General features: G+C 33.5%; 3 protein-coding genes and 8 non-coding genes across 12 annotated transcripts; 8 read left to right on the top strand and 3 right to left on the bottom strand.

Annotated features, from left to right (window-relative positions):
* Positions 1-669: 669 nt before the first annotated feature.
* Positions 670-741, bottom strand: TRNAW-CCA. The gene has a single exon. It is a non-coding gene; the product is annotated as a tRNA-Trp (tRNA).
* A 176-nt stretch (positions 742-917) lies between these two features.
* Positions 918-990, top strand: TRNAR-UCU. Its single transcript has one exon. It is a non-coding gene; the product is annotated as a tRNA-Arg (tRNA).
* A 333-nt stretch (positions 991-1,323) lies between these two features.
* On the top strand, positions 1,324-1,396 carry TRNAR-UCU. Its single transcript has one exon. It is a non-coding gene; the product is annotated as a tRNA-Arg (tRNA).
* A 1,710-nt stretch (positions 1,397-3,106) lies between these two features.
* Positions 3,107-3,191, top strand: TRNAM-CAU. Its single transcript is given in 2 exon segments — positions 3,107-3,144; positions 3,156-3,191. It is a non-coding gene; the product is annotated as a tRNA-Met (tRNA).
* Positions 3,192-3,865: 674 nt separating this feature from the next.
* TRNAW-CCA lies at positions 3,866-3,937 on the bottom strand. The gene has a single exon. It is a non-coding gene; the product is annotated as a tRNA-Trp (tRNA).
* An 801-nt stretch (positions 3,938-4,738) lies between these two features.
* Positions 4,739-4,811, top strand: TRNAR-UCU. Its single transcript has one exon. It is a non-coding gene; the product is annotated as a tRNA-Arg (tRNA).
* A 6,866-nt stretch (positions 4,812-11,677) lies between these two features.
* On the top strand, positions 11,678-11,762 carry TRNAM-CAU. Its single transcript is given in 2 exon segments — positions 11,678-11,715; positions 11,727-11,762. It is a non-coding gene; the product is annotated as a tRNA-Met (tRNA).
* Positions 11,763-11,984: 222 nt separating this feature from the next.
* Positions 11,985-12,069, top strand: TRNAM-CAU. The gene is given in 2 exon segments: positions 11,985-12,022; positions 12,034-12,069. It is a non-coding gene; the product is annotated as a tRNA-Met (tRNA).
* Positions 12,070-12,179: 110 nt separating this feature from the next.
* Positions 12,180-16,362, top strand: LOC110630108 (guanine nucleotide-binding protein-like NSN1). Of its 2 annotated transcripts, none has more exons than XM_043949707.1 (10): positions 12,180-12,336; positions 12,424-12,480; positions 12,588-12,832; positions 13,211-13,343; positions 13,468-13,641; positions 13,814-14,031; positions 14,230-14,494; positions 15,182-15,361; positions 15,485-15,696; positions 15,853-16,362. In XM_043949707.1, the coding sequence occupies exons 2-10, from the start codon at positions 12,462-12,464 to the stop codon at positions 16,225-16,227; spliced, it is 1,821 nt and encodes a 606-aa protein (XP_043805642.1). In that variant the 5' UTR covers positions 12,180-12,336; positions 12,424-12,461; the 3' UTR covers positions 16,228-16,362. The 2 variants fall into 2 exon arrangements, with proteins under 2 accessions (XP_043805642.1, XP_043805643.1); XM_043949708.1 differs by having other exon boundaries at positions 12,220-12,336; positions 12,436-12,480.
* A 666-nt stretch (positions 16,363-17,028) lies between these two features.
* Positions 17,029-18,893, bottom strand: LOC110629141 (uncharacterized protein At4g13200, chloroplastic). The gene is made up of 3 exons (XM_021776052.1): positions 18,575-18,893; positions 18,332-18,486; positions 17,029-17,700 (listed from the first exon to the last, which is right to left on the bottom strand). Exons 1-3 carry the CDS (start codon positions 18,801-18,803, stop codon positions 17,434-17,436), a joined length of 651 nt encoding a protein of 216 aa, XP_021631744.1. The 5' UTR covers positions 18,804-18,893; the 3' UTR covers positions 17,029-17,433.
* A 3,576-nt stretch (positions 18,894-22,469) lies between these two features.
* LOC110630260 (vesicle-associated membrane protein 722) lies at positions 22,470-25,861 on the top strand. Its single transcript, XM_021777670.2, has 5 exons — positions 22,470-22,795; positions 24,242-24,383; positions 24,477-24,597; positions 24,775-24,837; positions 25,499-25,861. Exons 1-5 carry the CDS (start codon positions 22,606-22,608, stop codon positions 25,643-25,645), a joined length of 663 nt encoding a protein of 220 aa, XP_021633362.1. The 5' UTR covers positions 22,470-22,605; the 3' UTR covers positions 25,646-25,861.

Genomic DNA, 25,861 nt, shown 5'->3' with positions numbered 1-25,861 from the left:
ATTTCATCATAAAGTTGCGAGACAGATTAATCAAGTGATTCCAGTGCTTTCAACAACCGTTCATCTCCCTAGTGTTGTTTGTTGATTGTTTCAATGAAATTGTTCCCAATTAACAAGCTCCTCACCTGTTCTTGAAATTGCTCCAACGAAACTAATTTTTACTGAATTCTTCTCAGGAACTTTCATACTACTTCTTGTTGGAAAAATTTTACAACACTTCTAGTGGGTAATAATTCCAGGAGGTTCATGCATGAAACCAAACGGCTCACTTTGATCTATGTTTTCTAGTGAATATTCAAGGATAAGGTTTCCTTTTCATGGCCTAGTTTACATCAGTCAACAAAATTGACTCTTCATGATTTCAAGTAACTCCTCCCTGCATGAACATCTTCATCTTGCATCCTTTGTTTTATATTTCAAAGCAGTTGTCATATGTACGTACACACACTGAGAGGCGCATATACAAATCAGCATCCTTACCTTCTTTAGAAGAACATTTGCATCTGTCTGTCTGTAACTGTGAAGTAGCAAACAAAACTCAAAGCCAAATGGAAATACATCCCGGGTTAACAATGGCATTTTGTTTTGAAGAAAAAATTGGTAGAATGTCTGCATTCGAATGTGGGCGGAGAGAGAAATACAAAACAGCAAAATTGTTGAGTTGGGAATTGAACCCGACGTGAATCGAACACGCAACCTTCTGATCTGGAGTCAGACGCGCTACCATTGCGCCACGGATCCACACGTTGCTGCTACACCTCACGCATAATTATTTGGCGGAATCCTCAACAATCCCATCGGATTCAGCGAATCTACTCATTACTCAATAGCGCTAGCAGAACATGGATGTGGGTGATTTTCATCGTTGTCAACGACAGTTCCGAGCAGCATATTTTGCTTTGCCAACTGGAAAACAAGCGCCCATGGCCTAATGGATAAGGCGTCTGACTTCTAATCAGGCGATTGTGGGTTCGAGTCCCACTGGGCGTGTTTTTTTTTTTTTTCTAATTTTTTTGCCTATTGTATTTTTTATGGAAACAAATAAATGTTTTTTTTATCAATAAGTAGATTAATCTATAATTTACAACTCCCAATTTTATTTTAGATTTTTCATAAATGTCATTCTTAATTTTGACATTATTTAAATTATATATATAATCTCTTTTTAATAGGAACATAGGAGAGTAGAAACTCAAAATTAGACCAAGTAACATCCCATTAACCATTAAATTAGATAAATTCAAGCACCTCTTTGCTAATCTCAATTTCATTTTTTGTACTAATAGTTGTGGTAGGAATTTTGCTTTGCCAACTGGACAACAAGCGCCCATGGCCTAATGGATAAGGCGCCTGACTTCTAATCAGGCGATTGTGGGTTCGAGTCCCACTGGGCGTGGTTTTTTTTTATTTTTCTAATTTTTTGCCTATTATATTTTTTATAGAAACAAATAAATGTGTTTTTTATTATTACCAATAAGTAGATTAATCTATAATTTACAATATTAAACTCCCAATTTTACTTTAGATTTTTCATAAATGTCATTACATCCCATTAACCATTAAATTAGATAAATTTAAGCACCTCTTTACTAATCTCAATTTCATTTTTTGTTTTAATAGTTTTGGCAGAGTGGGATCCCTTTTGATGATTCTATTATATATTTTACAGAACTTGTAGAATAGAAAACCTTTATATATATACAAATCTTAAGTATTGTAATAGATTTTTCATTTTTTTTTTTCTGTCACAAGATAAGATTTTTCCGATATAAAAAAAAACTTATAAAAGATTTAAAACGTATATTTTTAAGAACCAAAAAAAAAAGTTAAAACAAACAACTTCTAACACAATCTCTTTTTCTAGATTTTCGATTATCGTGAATCAAAATAAGTTTTGTTATATCACTTTCAACAATATAACTATATTAGCAACAAATTAATATTCATAGAGGAAAATAAGTCATAGAATCAACACATGAGGATCATATTGGGATAAAAAACTAAAATTACCATTAAATTTATTGAAAAAAAAAGACTTGAACATTTGAAACATCACAACTAACATCTAGGTTGAAGAAATCCTATAGATCGAAACATCATTGTCAAAAGATAAGGATAATGTGTTATTCGATATCTCAAACATACACTTTCGAACAAATAAGAGGAGAGCTAAAGATTTTGGATCAATGGAGTCACCTGCATACAAGTCCATAAACAATCATCCAGAGAGAAAAACAACCAAGAAAAATTCAAAATATAAAGGTTCTCACATTGAAATCGCAAGATTTGCATAAATCCAAAATAGATTAAAAAAAATAAAAATAAAAAAGGACTAATCTAAAGAAATCTATTTTTTTGATAATCAATAAAGAGGTCCTCTACCTAAAAAGGACAAAGAAAACTGATGATGCAACAGTACAAAGATACAAAAATTCTACTCTCCTGATAATTAAGAAAGAGGTCCCCTACTTAAAAAGAATAAAGAGAACTGACGGTGTAACAATACAAAGAGACAAAACAATTTGCAGCATATTGTAATAGAATTAGCTTTACTCCATATTATCCTCAACAACGGAGTATTCTCAAACCAAATGATTCAAGTAACATTCAAAATTGCCCAAATCATGCTGACTATTTTGTAAATAATTAACTTTTATTATTTACTCAATTTTCTTAATTTCCAAATATGAAAAAAAAAAAAAATTTAAGGGTTTTAAAAAAAATGATTACATATTAAATATTGATCATTGATTATAAATTTTTTTTATGTAAAACTATTATGATCGAGAAAATTATGTACATAGTAAATAAATAAAATTTCGTTTTTAAGTTCAAAGATGTATCTCATAAATGCACTTTCCTTTCATATATTTGCTCCTAATCTTCTAAAAATAAACAGTTAAAATTGATTTTTGAATGTTCTACTAAACAAGTTCAACCTTGCATACTTTCTCATACTCATTCCTTACCTCCATATGTAATGTTGGTATTTTAATGGAATACTACAAAAATTTTAAAAATGAAATAATTAAATTATTTTTCATACTTAATTGTTCATTTTCAAAAAAACAAAAAGAATAAGTTGTTTTGTAAGAAATTGCATCACGGGGTGGTGGCGCAGTTGGCTAGCGCGTAGGTCTCATAGCTTCTGAGTTATCCTGAGGTCGAGAGTTCGAGCCTCTCTCACCCCAAAGAAGTTTTTATTTTCCCTTTTTTTCGAATGATCACCTTCCCAGAAAATTTGAAGTTGTTGACTGATCTTCAATTCGTATGCATTTTGTTGCCTTGCAGTTTCTATCTTCTAAAAAATACTCCACTGCCAATTGAGCTGGTGTAAATCCTATAACCTCCGCAGCAGCATCAAGCCATGACCATGCATGCTGATCATTACTGACCTTCATCAGACTTCCATCAATACCTGATGGATTTTGCTTTCTTTCTTCGCCTGGGCAATAGCAAGTCTTCAAGTTGAGTGCCTGTCTGCTGCCAGGGCCACTTGGCTCTTGGAAACTTGTTAAGTTGCTAAGAAAGGAGATCAGCCATGCATGCCTTTTCCCGCACCAGAATCCTTGCCATCTAGTAGAATCTTTGCTTGCATCTGTATGCAGATGTTGAGTGAAGGAGCAAACTCACACAGGTTAACAGTAACATTTTTTTAAGAAAAAGAAAAGGTTAACTTGTCTCTTCCTTCGAAGTTGGGTTCTTTTTTTTGGGGGGGGGGCGAATTTATGGGCATCCGTGCACTATCAACTCAGAGCAATTTTCGCAACTCGCACAAGTCCCGTGTCAGATGCTGATTGAATCATCTGGTGCTCTGCCTGCTAATGTTAGCAAAATATTTGAAAAAAAAAAGGTTATTGGGAATTGAACCCGACGTGAATCGAACACGCAACCTTCTGATCTGGAGTCAGACGCGCTACCATTGCGCCACGGATCCACTTGATGGATGACATACTTCTTTTCCTAATATATGAGAATCGTAATGACACAAGGCAAAACACTCATTTTAACCTTTGTCTATTAGTAAAGACTGAATTAAGTTTTTAAATTTTTTGGATCAATTAAAATCTTTAATTTTTAATTTTTAATTTTAATTTAATAATATTAATTAACAAAGTCAAGTAATTCAGTAAAGCAAATTGTTAATGAATATAATATTAATTTAATATTTAAATAATTAAAATTAAAATCAAAATAAATTATTTATAATAAAGAAAAATAAATAAATACCTCAAATTCAAATGAAAACAAATTTCATTTTTTCTTCAACTCTATTTTCTTCGTTACTATTTCAAAATCTCTAACAATCTCAGTTGTGCTATTATCATTTACTTAGTATTCTTTGAAGAATGAAGATCATTCTTGATTTTATTGTTCGCTTTATTTTTTTTTTGCTTTGAGATTTGGTTTCAATACATCAACTAATTTTACTTTTGCTTTTGCTATTGAGTTAGTCACATTATTCATTTAAAATTAATTAAAATTATAATATATAAAATTAATTAAACCATAATTAAAAATTTAAAAGTTCAATTAATTCTAAAAAAATTTAAAATATTATTTCCACGGTTAAAATGAGCCTTTTTGCCTATTTGAAATTCTCGAAAGACTGACTTCAAACGGGGTATAAGATCAAAATAATCCGTTGCGAGGCAGAATCCCCACAACATTCCAAGGATTCAGCTACGCACTACGAGAATTAGGTAATATTGTTTTAGTTTAGGAACATCAGCACCAAGCGCCCATGGCCTAATGGATAAGGCGCCTGACTTCTAATCAGGCGATTGTGGGTTCGAGTCCCACTGGGCGTGTTTTAGTACTTTTTTTCCATTAATTATACCATCTAAGTTTATTTATCTTACCTTATAACATTAAGCTTCCAATTTTATTTTAGAATTTTAATCAAAGTCAATTTTTTCAAATATAAATTCAAGCACCTCTGATTTTAAGTTCAGTTCGGCAATAACTTTTTAAATAATGTTTAATATTTTTACTTACTAAAAAATATTAGAATTTAAAAATTAAAAGATTGAATCATGAGAAAATTTTTTTAAAGTGCTAACTCAACTATTAACTACTGAAATATTTAATAATAGCAAAAATGGTCTTAATAGTTTTGATATAATGATGATTTAAATTAGGGTTAAACCTTATAAATTTTATATTTCGAATTTAATCCGTTAGATATTTTATTTTTTTAGGTTCCATATTATTTTTTAATTTTTTTATTTGATTTGATTTTTATTTTTAAAATTTTTAATTTTATTTAATTTTAATAAATAAATAGATAAAATCGAATCTAACCAATTAATAGTAATAATATATTATTTTTTATAATATTAAGAGATTAAAACATAATTAAAATTAAAAAATTTTAATTAAAATTTAAAATAAAAATAATATGTAAACAAGAAAAAATATACTAAAAATGTCAAATGATGAAATCGAACTAAATTGAAATAGACCAGATCGGTTCAAATCAATTTATACTTAAAATTAATTCGATTTTAATTTTTATAAATATTAAAATTTTAATTTTTAATTTATTTAGTTAAGTTTAATTTTGAAACGAACCAATCGAACGATGAATTAAAAAAATACACAAATTTTTTTTATTTAATTTGCACTAATAAAATAAATAAATAGTTTAATTGAATAATTTTTTCTTATTTGCACCTCTCCCTAAAATTTGAGAAATTCTCTTAAATAAAGTCAATCAAACTACTAAGAGAAACTCAGTGTAACTCGAAGCAATTGCGATGAGAGGAAGATAAGAGGATTTGACTTTTCAATCTTTTATTAGTGGTCTCCAAGACTTCATCTATAGCTCTTCTTCTGCTCTATAAAATCTACATTAGGAAGGTACAGTCTCAAATTTAAAAAGGAAAATAACCGTCGTTGACTTGCTATTTTTTTTTTTCAGAGGACTGTTATGTATTTAATTTGTTTTAAATTTTAGTTAATTCAAAAAAATTGGATGGTAAAAAATTTTACTAATTAAAAGAATTATAAAAATCCTGATACAAACTGTTTTTTACTTTTGGAACCTATACTGATAATGAAGAAAAAGATTAAAAGAAGAAATGGTTTAATTGAGAAAACCAGGCCTCTACGTCAAAGTAACGTATTGATAATTGTTTTTTTCTCCCCCGGTATGTTTATTTCATTCACTTTAAATAGCCAACAAGCTAACAACTTTAAGCTAAATACAAGGAAGCAAACTACTATTCTGCAGCAACTAACAAATAAAATACAAATAAAATCAAGACTTATTCAAAGCAATAATTATTCAAAAGCTAAATTAAAGACACGTGACATTCCTTCCCTCTTAAACAATTCGCTTGTCCTCAAGCAGGACATCTGAAAAGTTGGATTTAATTCTAGCTAACTCTTCCCACGTGGCCTCAGAGGGGGGCAACCCTTGCCAGTGAACCAACACCTCCAACTTCTTGCGTCGAACTCTGCTGTCCAGAATTGCTACAGGATGCAGAATTAATTCCCCAAGCTCATGAAAAAAAGGTAATTGTGGAAGCACAACGCTTTTGGTCCCAATCTGTTTCTTAAGAAGAGATACATGGAATCTTGGATGTATCTTAGCATTTTGCGGCAAATCCAATTTATAAGCTACCTTTCCTATTTTCTGCAGCACCCTAAAAGAGCCAAAAAACCTTGCTGCTAATTTAAAATTCTTTCGCAAAGCCAGAGATTGCTGTCTATAGGGATGCAACTTAAGAAAAACCATATCACCAACTTCAAATTCACGCTCCTGATGTTTCGAATCATACACCCGCTTCATGTGATTATGAGCCAATTGAATTTTTCCCTTAAGCTCCTTAATCATGATGTCACGATCAATCAATTCCCGCTCAACTGCCTGGACTTTGGCTGTACCAGAAACATAAGTAAGAAGTGCAGGAGGTGATCTCCCATAAACTACCTCAAAAGGAGACTTCCCTGTTGCAGAATGAACACTTGTATTGTAACAATATTCAGCCCATGACAGCCACTTTGTCCATAACTTCGATTGGGAACTTGTGAAACATCTGAGATACATCTCTAAAGTACGGTTTACCACCTCCGTCTGCCCGTCAGTTTGGTGGTGATAAGCTGAACTAAAATTGAACCGGGTGCCATTCAAGTCAAACAATTCTCTCCAAAATAAACTTGTAAAAGCAGGGTCCCGATCACAAACTATGGTCAGTGGCATTCCATGTAACTTGAAAATATTATCAAAAAATATTCTAGCAACCGTTACAGCAGTATAAGGATGGGAAATAGGAATGAAGTGAGCATACTTTGAGAGCCTATCCACCACCACAAATATCACAGACTTACCCTGGGAGTTTGGGAGTCCATCAATAAAGTCCATGGAAATGTTTTCCCAAATTTTGTTGGGAATGGGAAGAGGTTGAAGAAGTCTAGCCGGAGAAGTGTGCTCCATCTTATGTCTCTGACAAACATCATATTCCCTAATAAAGTCCCTCACTCTTTTCTTGAGATTAGGACAGTAAAAGGTTGATCGTATCCGATGAAGAGTTTTAAAAAATCCCTCATGAGTGCTATTATGAAACAGCTCTATTATATCTTTCAACAGAGCTGAATTCTTGGATAAAAATATTCTACCTTTGAAAAATAGAATTCCATCTCTATACTCCCATGGACCAAGCGCTTCCCCATCATGTATCTGTTGAATTTTTTTCTGCAAATCAGGATCAGCCATGATCTTTTCTTTGATTGGATCAATCCAATTTGGGATTGGACAAGAGATTGTCAACACGTGTCCCCCCACCTGTTCGTCATCTTCACGTCTGGATAAAGCATCGGCCACAATGTTTTCTTTGCCACCCTTATACTCAATGGTAAAACTGTAGCCCATTAATTTAAATAGCCATTTCTGCTGGGCTGATGTTGTAATTCGTTGACTCCATAGATGCTTTAAGCTCTGGTGGTCTGTCCACACAATGAAAGTCTGACCAAGAAGATAGGGCCTCTATTTTTGAACAGCAAGAACCAATGCTAGCATTTCCTTCTCATAAGTGGATAAGAGAAGATGGTTGCCCTGTAGAGCATGACTGAAAAAGGCAATTGGCCGCTCCTGTAGTAGCACAGCTCCTACTCCCGTCCTCGAGGCATCACACTCCACAATAAATTTTTTAGAGAAATTCGGCAAAGCTAACACGGGCACAAGTCATAGCTTTTTTCAATTTGACAAATGCTTCTTCTGCCATTGGGGTCCATTCGAAACCATCTTTCTTTAACATCCTGGTTAGAGGGCTGACTATCTTCCCGAAATGTTGTATAAATTTTCTGTAATAACCACAAAGGCCCAAAAATCCCCGCAAGGCTTTTGGAGAAGTGGGTTTCTTTGCCACCCTTATACTCAATGGTAAAACTGTAGCCCATTAATTTAAATAGCCATTTCTGCTGGGCTGATGTTGTAATTCGTTGACTCCATAGATGCTTTAAGCTCTGGTGGTCTGTCCACACAATGAAAGTCTGACCAAGAAGATAGGGCCTCCATTTTTGAACAGCAAGAACCAATGCTAGCATTTCCTTCTCATAAGTGGATAAGAGAAGATGGTTGCCCTGTAGAGCATGACTGAAAAAGGCAATTGGCCGCTCCTGTAGTAGCACAGCTCCTACTCCCGTCCCCGAGGCATCACACTCCACAATAAATTTTTTAGAGAAATTCGGCAAAGCTAACACGGGCACAAGTCATAGCTTTTTTCAATTTGACAAATGCTTCTTCTGCCATTGGGGTCCATTCGAAACCATCTTTCTTTAACATCCTGGTTAGAGGGCTGACTATCTTCCCGAAATGTTGTATAAATTTTCTGTAATAACCACAAAGGCCCAAAAATCCCCGCAAGGCTTTTGGAGAAGTGGGTTTCGGCCAACCTTGAATGAGAATTTCCATTTAATATTCTATTATTTAACAATCTTCTCTGGATCTACAGTAACTCCACCATTAGAAATCACATGACTAAGGTACTTAACTTCCCTTTGGCCGAATTGACACTTTTCAATTCTTACAAACAATTGATGAATTTGCAAGATTGAAAATACAACCTCCAAATGTTTAATATGATCATCCCAAGTTTTACTGTAGATAAGTATATCGTCAAAAAAAACAAGAATAAATTTCCGTAGGAAATCTTTGAATACCTCATTCATTAGAGATTGAAAAGTTGAGGGAGCATTAGTAAGACCGAACGGCATCACCAGAAACTCGTAGTTGCCATGATGAGTTCGGAAAGCCGTTTTTTCAATGTCATCTGAATATACCCGAACCTAGTAGTAGCCCGATCGGAGGTCTAGCTTAGTAAAATATTGAGCACCATCTAGCTCATCAAGCAATTCTTCAATAACAGGGATGGGGAATTTATCTTTCACTGTATTTTTGTTTAATTCCCGGTAATCGATACACATTCGCCAAGATCCATCGGACTTTTTTACTAGCAAAACAGGAGCAGAATATGGACTTTGGCTTGGTCGAATTATTCCTGCAGTCAGCATCTCGGATACAATTTTCTTAATTTCAGTCTTCTGGTAGTGTGGGTAGCGGTAAGGACAGACAGAAATAGGTTTGAAATTTCTTAAAAGAATCTTATGGTCATGGAGCCGTTGAGGGGGTAGCCCCACTGGTTCATTCGCCACGACTCTGAATTTATCTAAGAGAGCCTGAATTTGTGGGTGCAACTTAGGAATCTCTGGAGAATCCGATTGGTCTCCAATTATCTATAGCAGGAACCCTTTTTTCGCAAACTGGATCAGATACTCCATCTGGTAGGCTGAGATAAGCTGATTATCTGGAACTATTGATCCCTGCAAAATCACTTGCTTCCCATCCAAATTAAACGTCATGAAAAGATCTGAAAAATCCCAAATTATTGGCCCCAATGTTCGCAGCCACTGTGTTCCAAGAACCACATCATAGCCTTGCAAAGGTAAAATGTATAAATCTACAATATTTGGAACTCCCTGAACCAGAATTTCAGTTTGTGTACATTTACCTAAACTCATTAGTTCCTCCCCAGAAGCAACAAGTACTTTAATTTTTTTGCTTGTCGTTGGTTCTATGCCCGCTTTCCGTGCAAATTTCTCACTCACAAAGTTGTGGGTGCTGCCAGAATCCACTAAAATAGTGCCAAACTGATTTGCCAATTTCCCTCTAAGCCTCATCGTGTCTGGTCCTTCAAATCCCGAGATTGCATGTAAGGAAATTGCAGGTACCTCTGTTTGATCTTGCTCTTCTATCTCCATCTCCATATCGTCATCACTCTCTTCTAAAACTGCTTGAATTGAAAAGAGTTTTTTACATCGGTGCCCAGGTCTAAATTTCTCATTACACTTGAAGTATAAAGCCAATTTCTTTCTTTCATTGAGTTCATCCCAAGTCAGACGTTTTACAGGATTTGCTGCTGGTTGACTGATTACAGGTGAGGGACGTGATGTTTGAAATGCTGGACGGGACGTTGTGGATGTCCCCTTCACTTGGACTGAATTTTTGGCTTCATACAACCTTGCTAGTGCGATCGCTTCAGATAAGGATTTCGGCCGATTGGCCTGCACATCTGTTCTAATGGATGAGATCAACCCGCTGATAAAGCAGCCAACTTGTCGTGCTTGTGATAATGGCCCCACCTTCGCCAATAATTTTTCAAACTGAGTTTGGTACATTTGAATGGTACCACGCTGTTGAAGCTTCGACAATTCCCCAAAGTAATCGATAAGTTGGTTAGGACCATACCGTGCATAAAATCCTTCTTTAAAATCTGCCCATGTAATTACAAGATTCTCTTGTTTAATTAACTGGTACCATAATTATGCATCACCCACCAAATGGAATGAGGCAATCTCAACTCGTTCGTCATCCGTCGTGTGGTAGAATTGAAAGAATTGCTCTGCCCTGCAAACCCAGCTTGAAGGGTCTTCCTTCTCATCAAAACGTGGAAAGTCCAGTTTTACCAGTTTAGGAGTGTAAAAAGTACTCCTAGAACGAGTAAGGTTGGTTCTAGACTCAGGGGTGTGTGCCTCAGATTCGACTCCCTTTCCAGGAGAGGACTGAATGGACAATCGGTCCATCCGTGAATTGAGCTGAGAGAAAAGCTCTTCAAGGCGCTTAGCGATGCCTTCCTGACCACCCGAAAGAGACTGAATTGATTGTTCGAGCAGCTCGACTCTTTGATCCATTCCAGAGCTCTGATACTACTTTGGTACAAACTGCTTTTTACTTTTGGAACCTATACTGATAATGAAGAAAAGATTAAAAGAAGAAATGGTTTAATTGAGAAAACCAGGCCTCTACGTCAAAGTAACGTATTGATAATTATTTTTTTCTCCCCCGATATGTTTATTTCATTCACTTTAAATAGCCAACAAGCTAACAACTTTAAGCTAAATATAAGGAAACAAACTATTATTTTGCAGCAACTAACAAATAAAATACAAATAAAATCACGACTTATTCAAAGCAAGAATTATTCAAAAGCTAAATTAAAAACACGTGACAAATCCATATAGTATTTGAATTGATTTTTATTAAAAAATTTTGTCAAACATAATTTATGTATGAAAAATAATTATATTATAAAATTTATTAAAAGCTCCTTTTTTAAGTTGGGGGAAATTTTTCATTAATTAATATATTAGCGAATTAAGCCCTGTCACTCATCATGGGGTGGTGGCGCAGTTGGCTAGCGCGTAGGTCTCATAGCTTCTGTGTTATCCTGAGGTCGAGAGTTCGAGCCTCTCTCACCCCAATCTATTTTTCCTTTACTTGAGCTAGGCCCACTTGGGTTTCAGTCTTCTCACATGGGCCCATGTATTTAATGGGTCGTAAATCGGATCGTCCATTTTCATAACGGACACACCGAATTAAACTAACCCCCCAAAAACCCTAGTAGCTAATCGACTATACTCGTCTCTTTCCCAATTTTCTCGCTTAATAAAGCCTTAGCAGAAACCAGAAAGGCACTCATCGCGGGGTGGTGGCGCAGTTGGCTAGCGCGTAGGTCTCATAGCTTCTGAGTTATCCTGAGGTCGAGAGTTCGAGCCTCTCTCACCCCAATCCCTTTTTCCTTTTCTTGGGCTAGGCCCACTTGGGTTTCAGTCTTCTCAAATGGGCGCATGTATTGAATGGGTCGTAAATCGGATCGTCCATATTCATAACGGACACACCGAATTAAACTAACCCCCCAAAAACCCTAGTAGCCAATCGACTATACTCGTCTCTTTCCCATTTTTTCTCGGTTAATAAAGCCCTAGCATAAACCGGAGAGACACTCTCTTTCTTCCTCTCTGTCTAGTTTCCTCTCCAGGCAGCTTCTCTTCCAGGTGATTCTCCACTCTCTCGATATCTCTTTTTTCTATCAAAGCTTGTGTGGTTTCTGCTCAACTTATGTTTATTTTATTATATTTTAGAGTTGTTTGCAGAACTGTGACTTCAGGAAGAATCAAACATGGTGAAAAAGAGCAAAAGTAAGGAAATCCCATTTCTCTAATTGCAGCTTTGTTGATTGGATATTCAGATTTTTTTTTTCGTGTTTGTGACCTGTTTTGTGTTTGTGGGTAATGGTGGTGTGTAGAGAGTAAAAGTAAGAGAATTCCGTTGAGACAGAAGTATAAAGTTTTGAGGAAGGTCAGGCAGCATCACAAAAAGAAGGCCAAGGAGGCGAAGAAACTTGGATTGAATAAAAAACGCAAGGTCGAGAAGGATCCGGGTATTCCTAATGATTGGCCCTTCAAGGAACAGGAGCTCAAAGCTCTTGAAGCTCGCCGGGCTCGTGTTATTGAGGAAATGGAGCAAAAGAAAGCTGCCCGCAAGGAGAGGGTATTGATTCTCTTGTTTTTTGGTGTTGCTGGCAATGTGCTGTTATTGCATTTCATGATTTTGTTGTTGTGGTTTATTGTCTTAGCTTCTATTTCATTTAAGATATACGTTTTATCAACAAAGGTTTTGTTCCCATAGCTTCTATTTAATTTAGATAAACATGCTTGAGTTCACAATTGAGTTATGGCTTCAGTTTCAAGGGACGTAGACCGATTCAATTTAAATACAAAAAGTGTTGATTTTTTACGTAGATAGGTCATTGTGCAGTCATTTTCTGTATTCTTTAACATTTATGACTTGTGGCTGCAAGGATTTGCTGTTGCTGTCCTATATCTTTGGTCTCCTACTTGTAATATATCTCTATATGCGCTTTTTCAGTCTAAAAAGAGGAAGCTGGGGTTACTCGAGGATGATGATATCTCTAAGTTTGGTGATCTAGCTTCAGCAAAAGAACAAAAATTTGAAGAGCGAAGTAGCAATGATGATTTTGGTGGAACTGCCAAAAATCGGGGTATGTTGATTCTTGACTGGGAAGTGGGAACACGTTATCTGTGGGAAGTATTGGAGATGATTTATAGATTCCATTCTCATATATGCTTTGCATTTTTTTAATTTATTTATTATTTTTTATATAGATAATTCAGACAGGGCATTCTATAAGGAGTTGGTGAAAGTTATTGAAGAATCTGATGTCATATTGGAAGTCCTTGATGCCCGAGACCCCCTTGGTACCCGTTGTGTTGATATGGAAAAAATGGTGATGAAATCTGGTCATGATAAGCGTCTAGTGCTGCTTCTAAATAAAATTGGTAATCCTTCTTTCTCGCCGACACTTTCTTGTCTCTCAAGCATCTTTTTCTTTTCTTTTGTTTGGTGTGGGGGGGGGGGGGGGGCTTCTATTTGAATGTGTTGATTACAATGTGGTGGAGCATCATTCAACTTCTTTAAAATCCTGCTGCTGATTTTCTTCCTGTATTGCAGATCTTGTCCCTCGAGAAGCTGTTGAAAAATGGCTAAAGTATCTTAGAGAAGAATTACCTGCTGTTGCCTTCAAGTGTAGTACCCAAGAGCAGAGGTCAAACCTAGGGTGGAAATCTTCGTCGAAAAGAGCAAAGACCAGCAATCTCTTGCAAACAAGTGATTGTCTTGGAGCTGAAACCCTTATTAAATTGCTGAAAAATTACTCAAGAAGTCATGACGTATGTTGATCTTTTTTACCCTCTGTTGTCATGAGCTATTCTATTTCTTTCCTTCTTTCTTTTTGAAGTCTGTGGATCTAACATATGCCAACATCAGATTTTCTACTTTTTTTAGCATTATTATACATAAAGCTTGCCACCGTAGAATTATGGTTTTCAAGGTTTTCTTAATCTGTCATATACCATGGTTTCTTGCAGATTAAAAAATCTATTACAGTTGGTGTAATTGGACTGCCTAACGTTGGTAAGAGTAGTCTAATTAACAGCTTAAAGAGGTGTCACGTTGTCAATGTTGGTGCTACTCCTGGGCTAACGAGATCAATGCAAGAAGTTCAGCTAGACAAGAATGTTAAATTACTGGATTGTCCTGGTGTTGTACTGCTTAAGTCTGGGGAGAATGATGCATCTATAGCTCTTCGTAATTGCAAAAGGATTGAAAAGCTAGATGATCCAGTTAGCCCTGGTAATTTAACCATTTATCTAATTGTTTTTTCTTTTACATTAGACCAATAACCTGCTTTTGTGCCTTTGTTTTTTCATGACATTTACTCAGATTAATGGTTTTATCTTCTAGTTCTCTCCAACCCTTCTCATAATAAAGATTACACGAAGTGGGTACTTAGCCTAGAAGTAAATTTTTTATTGTCTTTTATTCTTTCATAAGGTCTGTTTAGCACGCCTATCGAAGAAAGGCACTTTCTTAAATTTATTAGTTAGAGAGTTTAAAAATCAATTTAAAATAATTTGGACATATTTTAGTCAAGAGAATACAAAAATAACAAAATTGCCTTTTAATAGCATCTAATATGGTGCCCCCCCACCCACCCCCACCCCCCCAAAAAAAAAGGAAAAAAAAAAAACTCAATGTCAAACGGCCACATAACTCCTTTTGTTAAATTTGGAAAGAGTGTTGAGCATATTTGATGGTAATTCATTTTATGTGGACTTATAAATGATTGAGTTGCTTTACACGATAAAATGACTCAACCTTTCATTTTCATTTATGCTCGATGTGGGATTTTGATTCCCAAGACCTTGCATTAACATATTTGTAGAAGATATTGACTTTACGTGTTCTCAATATTTATTTGATACTCAGTTACTACTTGAATAGCATATTGGTGTTCATTGTGTTTCTTTGACAATACAGTGAAAGAAATTCTCAAGCTTTGCCCGGACAGACTGTTGGTGACCCTATACAAGATACCAAGCTTTGAATCAGTTGATGATTTTCTGCAAAAGGTGGCTACTGTCAGGGGTAGGCTGAAAAAGGGTGGTGTTGTGGATGTTGAAGCAGCAGCTAGAATGGTTCTGCATGACTGGAATGAGGGTATGCTTTCTAGGAACTTTTAGCGCATTAGTGTAGACTTCTGAAAAACATGATACAAACGATAACTTCTAAAATTGAAATTCAGTTCTCATTTCAAAGAACATTGTGTGGTACATATTTCAGGTAAAATTCCATATTACACAATGCCTCCTGCTAGGAATCAAGATGAACCTTTGGAGGCTAAGATTGTTTCAGAGCTCGGAAAGGAATTTAATGTAGATGAAGTTTACAGTGGTGAATCCTCATTCATCGGGAGCCTGAAGTCTGTTAATGACTTCAATCCTGTTGAAGTTCCTCCAAGTTGCCCAGTCAATTTCGATGAGAGTATGATAGAGGTTTGTGATCTCCCTTAATGTTAAACACACACGTGGGTTTATTTTTCTCATTCACATCAAGTTAATTGATTGATAAACAATGAAATTTAGCAATGGCATATTTACTTTCATTTCTTTCAATTTGTTTTTACTGATTATTACTTCATCGCCTATCAGGGAGATGTGGAAACCAAGACATCAGCTCGTGGTGATGAAAATCCTGACCATGCTAGTGATGGTGAAGACCAGCCTATGAGTTCTGAAGAAGAAGATGCAAATAAGAATAATGCGAAAACAGCAACTAGCCGGCAAAATGAGAAGCTGTATGCAGTTGAAGGTATGCTGAATACAAAAATGAAACGAGCCGAGAAGAAAAGGAAGAAAAAAGCGGCTAAAGTAGATGCAATGGATGATGACTATGACTTTAAAGTGGATTACATCAAGAAAAAGGGTTCTACCATGGATGTTGAAGATGAGAGTGGGAACAAAGATGATGATAATCAAATTATTGGTGAGGTGCCAATGTCGGGTGTTAAGTTTGATGATGAATGATAGAATGCATGACCATAAGGGGTTCTCATTTTTAATAGAGTGACATTTTGCTAGTTCTTAAAGAGTTATATGATATTGTAATCAAATTATTCATGTGGAAATTTTGTTAAGAAAGTTGTTCTTTTTCCCCATTCAGAAGTACTCTCAGATGTCTCGTATCTTTATCACTATCACCACTGAATTAATATAGATTAGTATCTGTTGAAAAACAAATCAGAAAATATGGAGGAACTTGGAACTTTTAGCAAGGAAATGAAAACAATTCCTGGTATGGAATGCTTCTCGCTCTTACGCGAGATGGCGATAACGTTTGTTGTCAACTGATCTGCAAACATTCAAGGAATAAGATTTCTAGCAATCAGACACGGCCTTGGAGCTTAGGATTGGAGGCTTACATGAGCTTCTGAGCCCCTACAATTTCAAAAAGCTGGTTTGGTCACTTTCTGCAGGTCAGTCTTAATAATGTCTATTTTTGTTGGGAAAGTTTAATTTAGTTAATTTATAATCTTTTGTTTAATTTAGTCCAAAAAATTTAAAAACACACAAAAAAAAAGAAATTGGATTTTTGTTATTTTTATATAAATCAATAAATAAAAAATTGTCTAAGAATTCTTATTTTTAGGTAAATTAAACTTTAATTCAAACTCAAAAATAGATTAAATTAATTTCATGCCTCTTCTGATCTCACCAGCTTCTGCATCGTTCTGGCTCATAAAGGGATACAATACAAATAAAATATCCATTTTCCCTTGTGTGAATCTAAATTTCAATATTTAAAGAATATCCATATATATTTACATATAAACCGTTAAAAATTTAAAATTTTAATTAAAAAAGATTTGTAGTGTATCTATTACAAAATAACTTTTTCATTTAAAATTTAAACCATGGCTAAAAATGCCAATTTCAGTGTACTCCTCTCCCTATTCCATTCCAATTCATTTCCTAAAACAAAAGAAAGCCAACAAGTGATCACAAATTTCACATCCAGCAGGTGAAAGCAATACTGAAGTGAAGTTGATAGCTTTCAACTTTCATGTGGAATAATATTAATCTTCTTCCAAGGATAATGTCTTCTCATGAAATAATCCATTTGAACCAACCAAGGCATAGCTATTAACTGTAAATCTCTTGAGGATGACCCGCCTTCATGCCTTATTTATCTAGTGGAAAATATAGGATATGCAGAGCATAAAGATACCAACTTCAGTCATCATCTGTCACCCCAAAAGCAGGGCCTTTAGCAGCAGGACCTCGACCCGTCTCAGCAGGAGTGACAACAGTTGAATTTGAAGATGAGGATGAATTTGCAGGAGTGGCAACATTGGTGGTTGTTGATGAAGTTTCTGAGTTAACGCCATTGTTCCCCGATTTTAGATCAACTGCAGTAGCATTGGGAACTAGTCCTTGTGCCTCCATGGCTTCCCGTGCTGCACTTTCCTTGGCTTTTTTGGCTCTTTCCAGCACATCTACCTGCACATGGCCAAAGGACTAAGCATAGACAGATAACCATGAAATCAATACACAGCAATACTGAATATTTCATCGATTTAAATGAACTTAAGAGCCGTTGATCCCCTCCATCTGCATTTTCTTTTGGTTTCCTTATCAATAGTTTGATAACAAACTCCTCCTAAATTTTAACAAATTGAACTATACATATTTCTCAACCAGGCTAACCCACAAGATAGTTGTAGTTCACACCTTCAATACCCGTGAAGCAAGCAACTTCGCATGTACTCAATGATGGACCTAAGAGGGCAACCAGGCGCTGCACTATAATTCTGGGTTCTGACTATAATTCTGGGTATAAGGAGTGGATTAAATCGACTTCCATTTGGAATAGGATAATGTGCCCTTATCTTTGGGGGCTAACTTTTGAGCCAGTTTGACTTGAGTGTAAATGTTGTATCCTATTGATTGTTGTGCAAGTGCAACAGCCAAGCAAAAAGTTTTGAAACTATCATTTTTCACATGCTAGCATCTCAAAACAAATAATCAAACAATATATAGCTTAATTTTCTTTTTAAATTTTGAACAAAACCTATTGTTTACAAAACATTTACTTTACACCTTTACTTTACAAAAGATTTAAATTTACTACCTGAAAGTCCTGAATTTGCCTCTGTTGCTCAGCTTGCAGCCTACCAATTGCACTCAAAAACTCCCCAACTGTAGATTCAATACGCTCATTAACTGCTTCTGCTAGAGCCTTTCCCAAGAAAAACGCGTCCATAACACTTCTGCTCTCATTATCACCTGCAGAATCATTAGGAATTTCTAGTAAAGTCCCATGATTTCAAAAATCACTACTGAGATATAAAAGGGGAAGGCGCGATAACTGTACCGGAACCAGGACCGCCGGGTCTGGTGCTGCTGTTACATCGGACGCTGATTCCATGGGGTTGTCTCGTCGGAGTTTCAAATCGAAAACCCAATTGTTTCTTGAGCTTTGCAACCGGTAAAGACGGGATTTCGGGATTAAGCGGGTAAAGTCTATAGCTAAAAATGGGATTATGGTTATTGGAGTGAAGAGAAGAGAAGCTGAAGGATGAGGAAGCCAGCACCCCACTCATGCTGGAAGCTGAAGCCTACTTTTGTTTTGCGTTGGTGGGGCTGTTTCTTGGACTTTCTTTGTGGACATCATATAAAACGCCGATCTCTTACGATATCTCCTCCGAATAGAGGCTTTATGTGGGTTTTGGAATGAATTGGATCTGCAATTCGGTTGGCCTAGGCTTTTTTTTTCTTTTTTTTTTTTCTTTTTTTTTTCTTTTTTGTCAGAAGGGAAAATTCATTGACAAGGATTAAAAACATAAGGATATATAATTTAATATATCTTTAATTGTAATTATATATTATTTAAAAAAACAATTATAAATATATTAAATTACCTTATATTTTCTAATTATATGACTAAATCACGTGTTGATCATATAATATAAATTTTTTAGTTGTTAATTATATGTATACATATTTTAATTAGAAATTACATGATTAAGAAATATATAGAAATTACTAATATTATTAATAACTATATGAATATACTTTGATATTAATATAATTATTATTTTAATATTAGCATTATTGTTTTAATTATTATTTTGACGTTAAAAAATTAAAATTATTTACATTTTCAAATAAATATGAAATTATAATTTTATGCATAAAACTCAATATATAAATCAAAATTAAAATCAAAATAAACAAACTGGGCATATAAATTTAATAATTTTTTTATATTCATAGACTTAACATGATGGTAAGTGCATTTGAGTCTTATATTCTACTTTTCAATTCTTATTTTAAAAAAAAATTAAATTTTATTATTTAAAAATAATATTTAATTAGATTATAACTTATTTCAGTGAGTATTGAAAGTTAATTAGAAAAAAATATTAAATTCAATTTATTTAATTTTTAAATAAAAATATGAAAATTTAATTTGGTGGGCTGTTGCTTTTCAACCAAATTCATCATTATAATTAGAGAATGATCTAATATGCATAGTTTTATGATAAGGAAAGAAATCAATCTCTTTTGCTTTACTCAGTAGTTGAAAACTTCTCTAGAGGTTTCTTCACCCTGAATGCTATTCTGTCTTTTTCGGCCTAAACTCCTATTTTTTGTGAATCTAAAGAAAATATGTATTATTAATTTAATTTTAAAATTAAATATATTAATCTTAATTTTTAAATATTTATAAATTTGAAATAGCTGGTAAACTCTTAAAAAGAAAAAGCTAGAGAAAACAAAATTGGCAAATGGTATATCATTATTGAAAAGAGCAGCATCATGCTTCGTACGAAGACAGCTTCCAATTAAAAAAAAAGGAATGCTTTATGCTTTATTGAAATATTCAATATAATTTAAAAGTTTCAATTTAATCTAGATTTAACTCCAAAATCAAATTTATAAGTTAATTTTTTTAATTTTTTTATTTAATTTCAAAATTAAGAAGCTCAATTTCCTAGCTTTAGATTTATTTTTTTTATTTTTCTAAAAAACACGAAATTTAATTTTTATTTTTTAAGCTAAATTAAATTTATATGAAAAATTTCAGCTACATTTTTTAAAGATAAAATATATTAAATTTGAACTTCTCCAGTGAATAGGAAGGTGAAGTGAATCATTAAGCCATCTTACAAGTAAAACAAGAACTAGGGTACAAAGGGCATCTTATATTTTTTATAGATCCAATTTGCCTTGGACGCACCAACCATTTTCTTTTCTTATTAGCTGGAAAATTTATTTTATTTTATTTTTAAATTATTGTTTAGTCTTATAAGTTAATTTTTTAATTTTATAAAAATATATTAAAATATTTTTAAAATTTTAAAAAATTTATTAATTAGTCTATTTATTAATTTTAGCAGTTAAATATTATAAATAAATTTAAAATATTTTTAATATAGATAAATTAATAACTAAATATTTTTATAAAATTAAAAATTAATGTTTGAAATATTTTTTTATATAAATTCGATATATTATTGAGATTTATCTACAAAATAAGTAAAATTTATATACTTTTATCTTAATTTCATAATACATTAGGGCTGTATTTTAAAAGAAATATTTTTTATATTTAAAATATTAAAAAAATTAGTAAATAAAAAATATTTTATTGTAATCGATTCTAATTAAGATTTCAACATGAGGTTTTATAATTCTAAAAACTACTTTAATAATATTAACTTTCTTGTGAAAAATAATTTATATTTAAAAAAAACTATAAATTTTTTTAATAAAATAATTTATTTTTTATTATTCAATTTTAATTTAAAAAATAAATTTTATTAACAAATTTATATATATAAATTTTAATAATAATATCAAGCTATCAACAATAACTTTCTCTTTTTGAAAAAAATTATTTTTTTAAAATAGTTTTTTATTAAAAATTATTTTTTATTAATTAAAATTTTTTAATGTTTTAAATATTAAAAAATATTTTTCAGAAAATAAATAGAACCTTATATTTAAATTTATTATCTTATGAAATGATAAGAATTTATTTTTAACCAATTCTCAAATTTAAATAAAAATATTTTTAAATTTAAAATAAAGTGTTTTATTCTCCAATAAATCTATTTAATATAAGTTCTAATTAATCAATTCAACAAATTTCGGATATGGAATTGTTGATACAAAACTAAAACTTATTCATAGCTGGGTTTTGTTTTTTTGGTCATTTTAGTTAGAATCTTTCTGTGGGAAACAAAGGAGAAAAATCATGGTCTTGATGCTTTCTCTTTATGCCTAAAATATTGGCATTAAATAAATAAATAAAAAAAAAAGTATTCTGTGGGGTCTCAACTCTCAGCTATTATTTCTATCATTAGGCTCTAAATTAGTTGAGTTGATTTGGATTTGATTGCCTCCACATTCCATTTTTATATATGCAAAATGCAACTTCCTTAATCACCCTCTCACATTTTCAATATGTTATAATCAACTTCTAATCATCTAATAAATTTGATATTATCCGTTTATTTATGAAAAATCATTTATATTTAAAAAATATTTTTAAGTATGATAAAATTTAAAATTCAGCATCCAAAATATTATATTAAATTAAATTTATTGCACTAAAGCAAGACATTTTTAAGTATGATAAAATTTATCATATTATGATCATAATAAAATAATAAGATAAGATTAATATTTCTTAAATTTAATCTATTAATATGTTTTTCTTATTCTTTCAAAATTATTTTTTATTAAATATGTATAAATATTTATTTATTTATTTATTAGTTATCTCACGCTTAGCCCACCGCCTCTTTTTTGTCGCCTACAACAATAATACGACTTTGTTTGTAATTTTTATCAAATTTAGATTAATTAATGATTAAAATTTAAATTAATTAATGTATTTAATTTGCTTGATCTTTTAAATTTATTTTTTTCATCTATTAAATATTAAAAAATATCACATTAATTTTTTAATTGAATAAAATTTCTTTAAAATTTTAAATTTTTTGACGGTGGCGCTAAGATTAAAAGTTTACCATATGTAGAAACGCGTAAAAATTCATGATTTTTACGGCTAAGGCAGAGAATTATCAATAAAAAGGTTAATTATATGAAAAAATTTAAAATTCAGACAGCGTGGCATTTCCGTTATTACATATCAAGTTGGAGGGTAGCTATTCCTTTCATGAACAAGCCCACGCCACGCTACTTTGCCTCCCATCTAAGCGAAAAGGAAACTCTCGCTCTCTCTCTCTCTCTCTCTCTCTCTCTCTCTCCCCACAATAAAATCACTCATTTCTTTGATTTTAACTTCGCTCTCCAAAACCAAAGGCTCCTGACCTCAGTTCCCTCTCTCTCTCTCTATCTCTCTCTAAGGTTAGGGTTTTGTTGACGTAACAGATGGGGCAGCAATCGTTGATCTACAGCTTCGTGGCGAGAGGGACGGTGATTTTGGCAGACTTCACGGAGTTCACCGGCAACTTTACCAGCATAGCAGCTCAGTGCCTCCAGAAACTTCCGGCCACCAACAACAAGTTCACCTACAATTGCGATGGCCACACCTTCAACTACCTCGTCGATAACGGCTTCAGTATATCATCTAACCTTTTGTCTTTATTGTTTTGCCTCTTCAACTCTTTCTAGGATCTGATCTTTGTCTTCTCCATGATTCAGTATCTGTTTGTAATCGATTTTCATATGCTTTGATCTGCGGGCTTCTTTGCATGTTCCTGCGGGTTAATGTGTCTATGGATTTGCTTTGGGCTGTGATTATTGTAGCATATTAGGTAATACTGCTAATAATTTGACGATCTAGCTGATCTCAGTGTGGTGTCCATTGATCTTACTATTATCTGTCTGGTTCTAGTCAAGGGCGTGCAAACAAGCACACGCATATGATGAATGCTGTAGTTGTTGAATTAGATCAATATAGGGCACTTGGATCATTGTGTTGATGCTATGACCTTGAGTCCTTATTGTCTGTCTGTGAAGATAATAGGCTTCAAGCTGTAATTAGAGTTTAGAGTTTTGTGTTTGTGTTTGAATGGGAGTGATGAAAATGGGAAGAACCTTATCAACCATGTTATTTAATTTTATGTTGCCTTCACTAGTAGAAAATTTTGGGTGAATCAGTTCCACTTTACTTTCTTTATTGGGACTTACTGCTGCCCCTAGTTATTTGCTTGGTTGCTGGAACCTGGGAGATGATAAGGATAATTAAAGACTATGAGAACAAAAGTGACTCATTTTCTTAATTGGGAAAGAGTGTTTTTGATTATGGAACTAGAGTTGGATGGCAGTTGTGATTAGTGCTTTGCAACATTTCTTGGATTGTCTTGATCGTTTTTGAATGAAAAATGAATTTCCTTGTGACTATTATTCAGTACTTTATTTATCGGTTTTAACTGATGCAGATAAATAGTAGTAATTCAGGTTTTCATCTTATTAATGAGCGCACTGAAAAAAGGGAAGTTTTTATTGACATGGCAAATCTTATTCTGCATTTCATTTTTAATGTTTCAAAGAGCAATTAATGACAATGGGATTTGCATGAACTGTACAAATAGGGACCTGTGCCTTAAATAATGGTATTTGGGAGTTCTATTCTTACGTTGTGAGTTGCAATGTTCTGATGCATTTGATAAAATTTTTAGTCTTTCTAATAAAGTCCTGAATTTTTGGATTTGCAAAGATGATTATTAAAGAGTACAAATGTAAGTAAGCTGAAGAGTTATTCATATGCGAATGACTAGGGTTGAATTTGTGCATGAAGAGGAGAATACATTTGATTTTAGTATTTGGGCACTTGAAAAGTCACTTATTCATATGTGATACCTGTTGAAGAGTTAAAATACCCACAAATCCCTGTATAGTAATATTGGAGAAGGTATACGATGTTATGTTATATGTGATGAAACAATTTGGATTCAGTTTTATTCACTTATCTGAATAGGATACTCTGTGCATAATGTTCTCATTTGTGCATTTGGATATCCTATTTCTAAGTTGGACTAACTGGATCTTGTAAATTTTGCAGCTTACTGTGTAGTTGCAGTTGAGTCTGTTGGCCGACAGGTTCCAATTGCCTTTCTTGAGCGAATCAAGGAGGAATTTACCAAGAAATATGGTGGAGGAAAAGCTGCAACAGCAGTTGCCAATAGCCTGAACAAGGAATTTGGGTAACTGCTTTTATTTATTCACATATGGATCCCATTGCATGCAATGTATTTCTATGAATCATTATAATATTGGAAATTTGTTAATGGATATAGGCCCAAGTTGAAGGAGCAGATGCAATACTGTGTGGATCACCCTGAGGAGGTCAGTAAGCTAGCGAAAGTGAAAGCTCAGGTTTCAGAAGTCAAAGGGGTAATGATGGAAAACATAGAGAAGGTGAGAGACTGCTTCTACATTTTGTAATTGCTAAACCCATCTCTGTGTGGTTTGGGTGGGTTTAAATTTTGTTTTTTTATGTGAGTTTCCTGTTATGTGTTACTGTTTCAGTAATGGATCATAAAAATCTTTAGATTGTGGAACTGTGTTGTTGATCAATAGAGTTTTATTCTGCAGGTTCTTGACCGTGGAGAGAAAATTGAGCTTTTGGTTGACAAAACTGAAAATCTTCGCTCTCAGGTGAGTTGCTGAAAATCATTTAGCTTTTTTCCCAAGATTAGTTTTTTTTTTTTTTAAACCAAACTGAAAACTGATATATATAATGCAAGGGTTCTGGATATGAAGGGGCTGACTAGTTCAACCCTCTTGTTGAAGAAAATAAGAATATAGCATGCCCCACACATTTAAGCAACTTGCATACCCATTTTACCAATTATATCTTAGCATAAATTTCAAAGCATTGAGGATAGTGCTGCAATCCTTAAGAATTCAACTATTTAATATAATTTCCTTGGTCATATGGCGTCCACATATTTTTCAAAATTTTGAAAGTTTAGAACTTATCAATTGAAAGGCAACTTTCAAAAACGTGAAACTTGTGGAAGAGATAAGCAATTTCTCTTCTATTCATAAAGTAGCAATGGTCAGGTGAGGCAGGCCTTTGCCTGTTGATCCAGCGTGATCATGCTGTGCTAGTTCCTTGTTCTTCGTGGGGCACCCTCTTCCTTTGAATCTCTCTCTCTTTCTTTCATCCTTTCCCATTCTTTCTCTTTTCTTTTTGAACTAAAAAGACATAAAAGAAGCAACTCTCTGGAAAAATGAATATTTGTTGGGATTTGTTTTATTTATATCAGTTGCTTCTGTTAGTCTCTGACTAAGTTAAATTATCTGGTTTTTTCAGGCTCAAGATTTCAGACAACAGGGAACCAAGATGAGGAGGAAGATGTGGTTGCAGAACATGAAAATTAAGCTGATAGTGCTGGGTATCTTGATTGCCTTGATTCTCATCATAGTATTGTCCGTTTGTGGTGGCTTCAAATGTCACTAGTTTCATCGATAATGATTTACCTATACTTTTTTTTGTGTTGTTACCACTTTCTGCTATAGTCTACATCATGAGACAGTGCTTGTATAGTTTGTGCTTTGAATTCTCTTGCTCGGTGTGTGTGGAAGTTTGTCATTCCTTCTTGTCACACAGTATTATTATTTTTTATTTCATGAATGTCAGTCAAATTAAGTTGGAAGTAAATAATTGCTTCACAGA

Source organism: Manihot esculenta, chromosome 13 (genome assembly GCF_001659605.2).
Source record: "Manihot esculenta cultivar AM560-2 chromosome 13, M.esculenta_v8, whole genome shotgun sequence".
Classification (NCBI taxonomy): Eukaryota; Viridiplantae; Streptophyta; class Magnoliopsida; order Malpighiales; family Euphorbiaceae; genus Manihot; species Manihot esculenta.
Note: the sequence above shows the minus strand (reverse complement) of the source record. Positions and strands in the feature narration are given on the sequence as shown.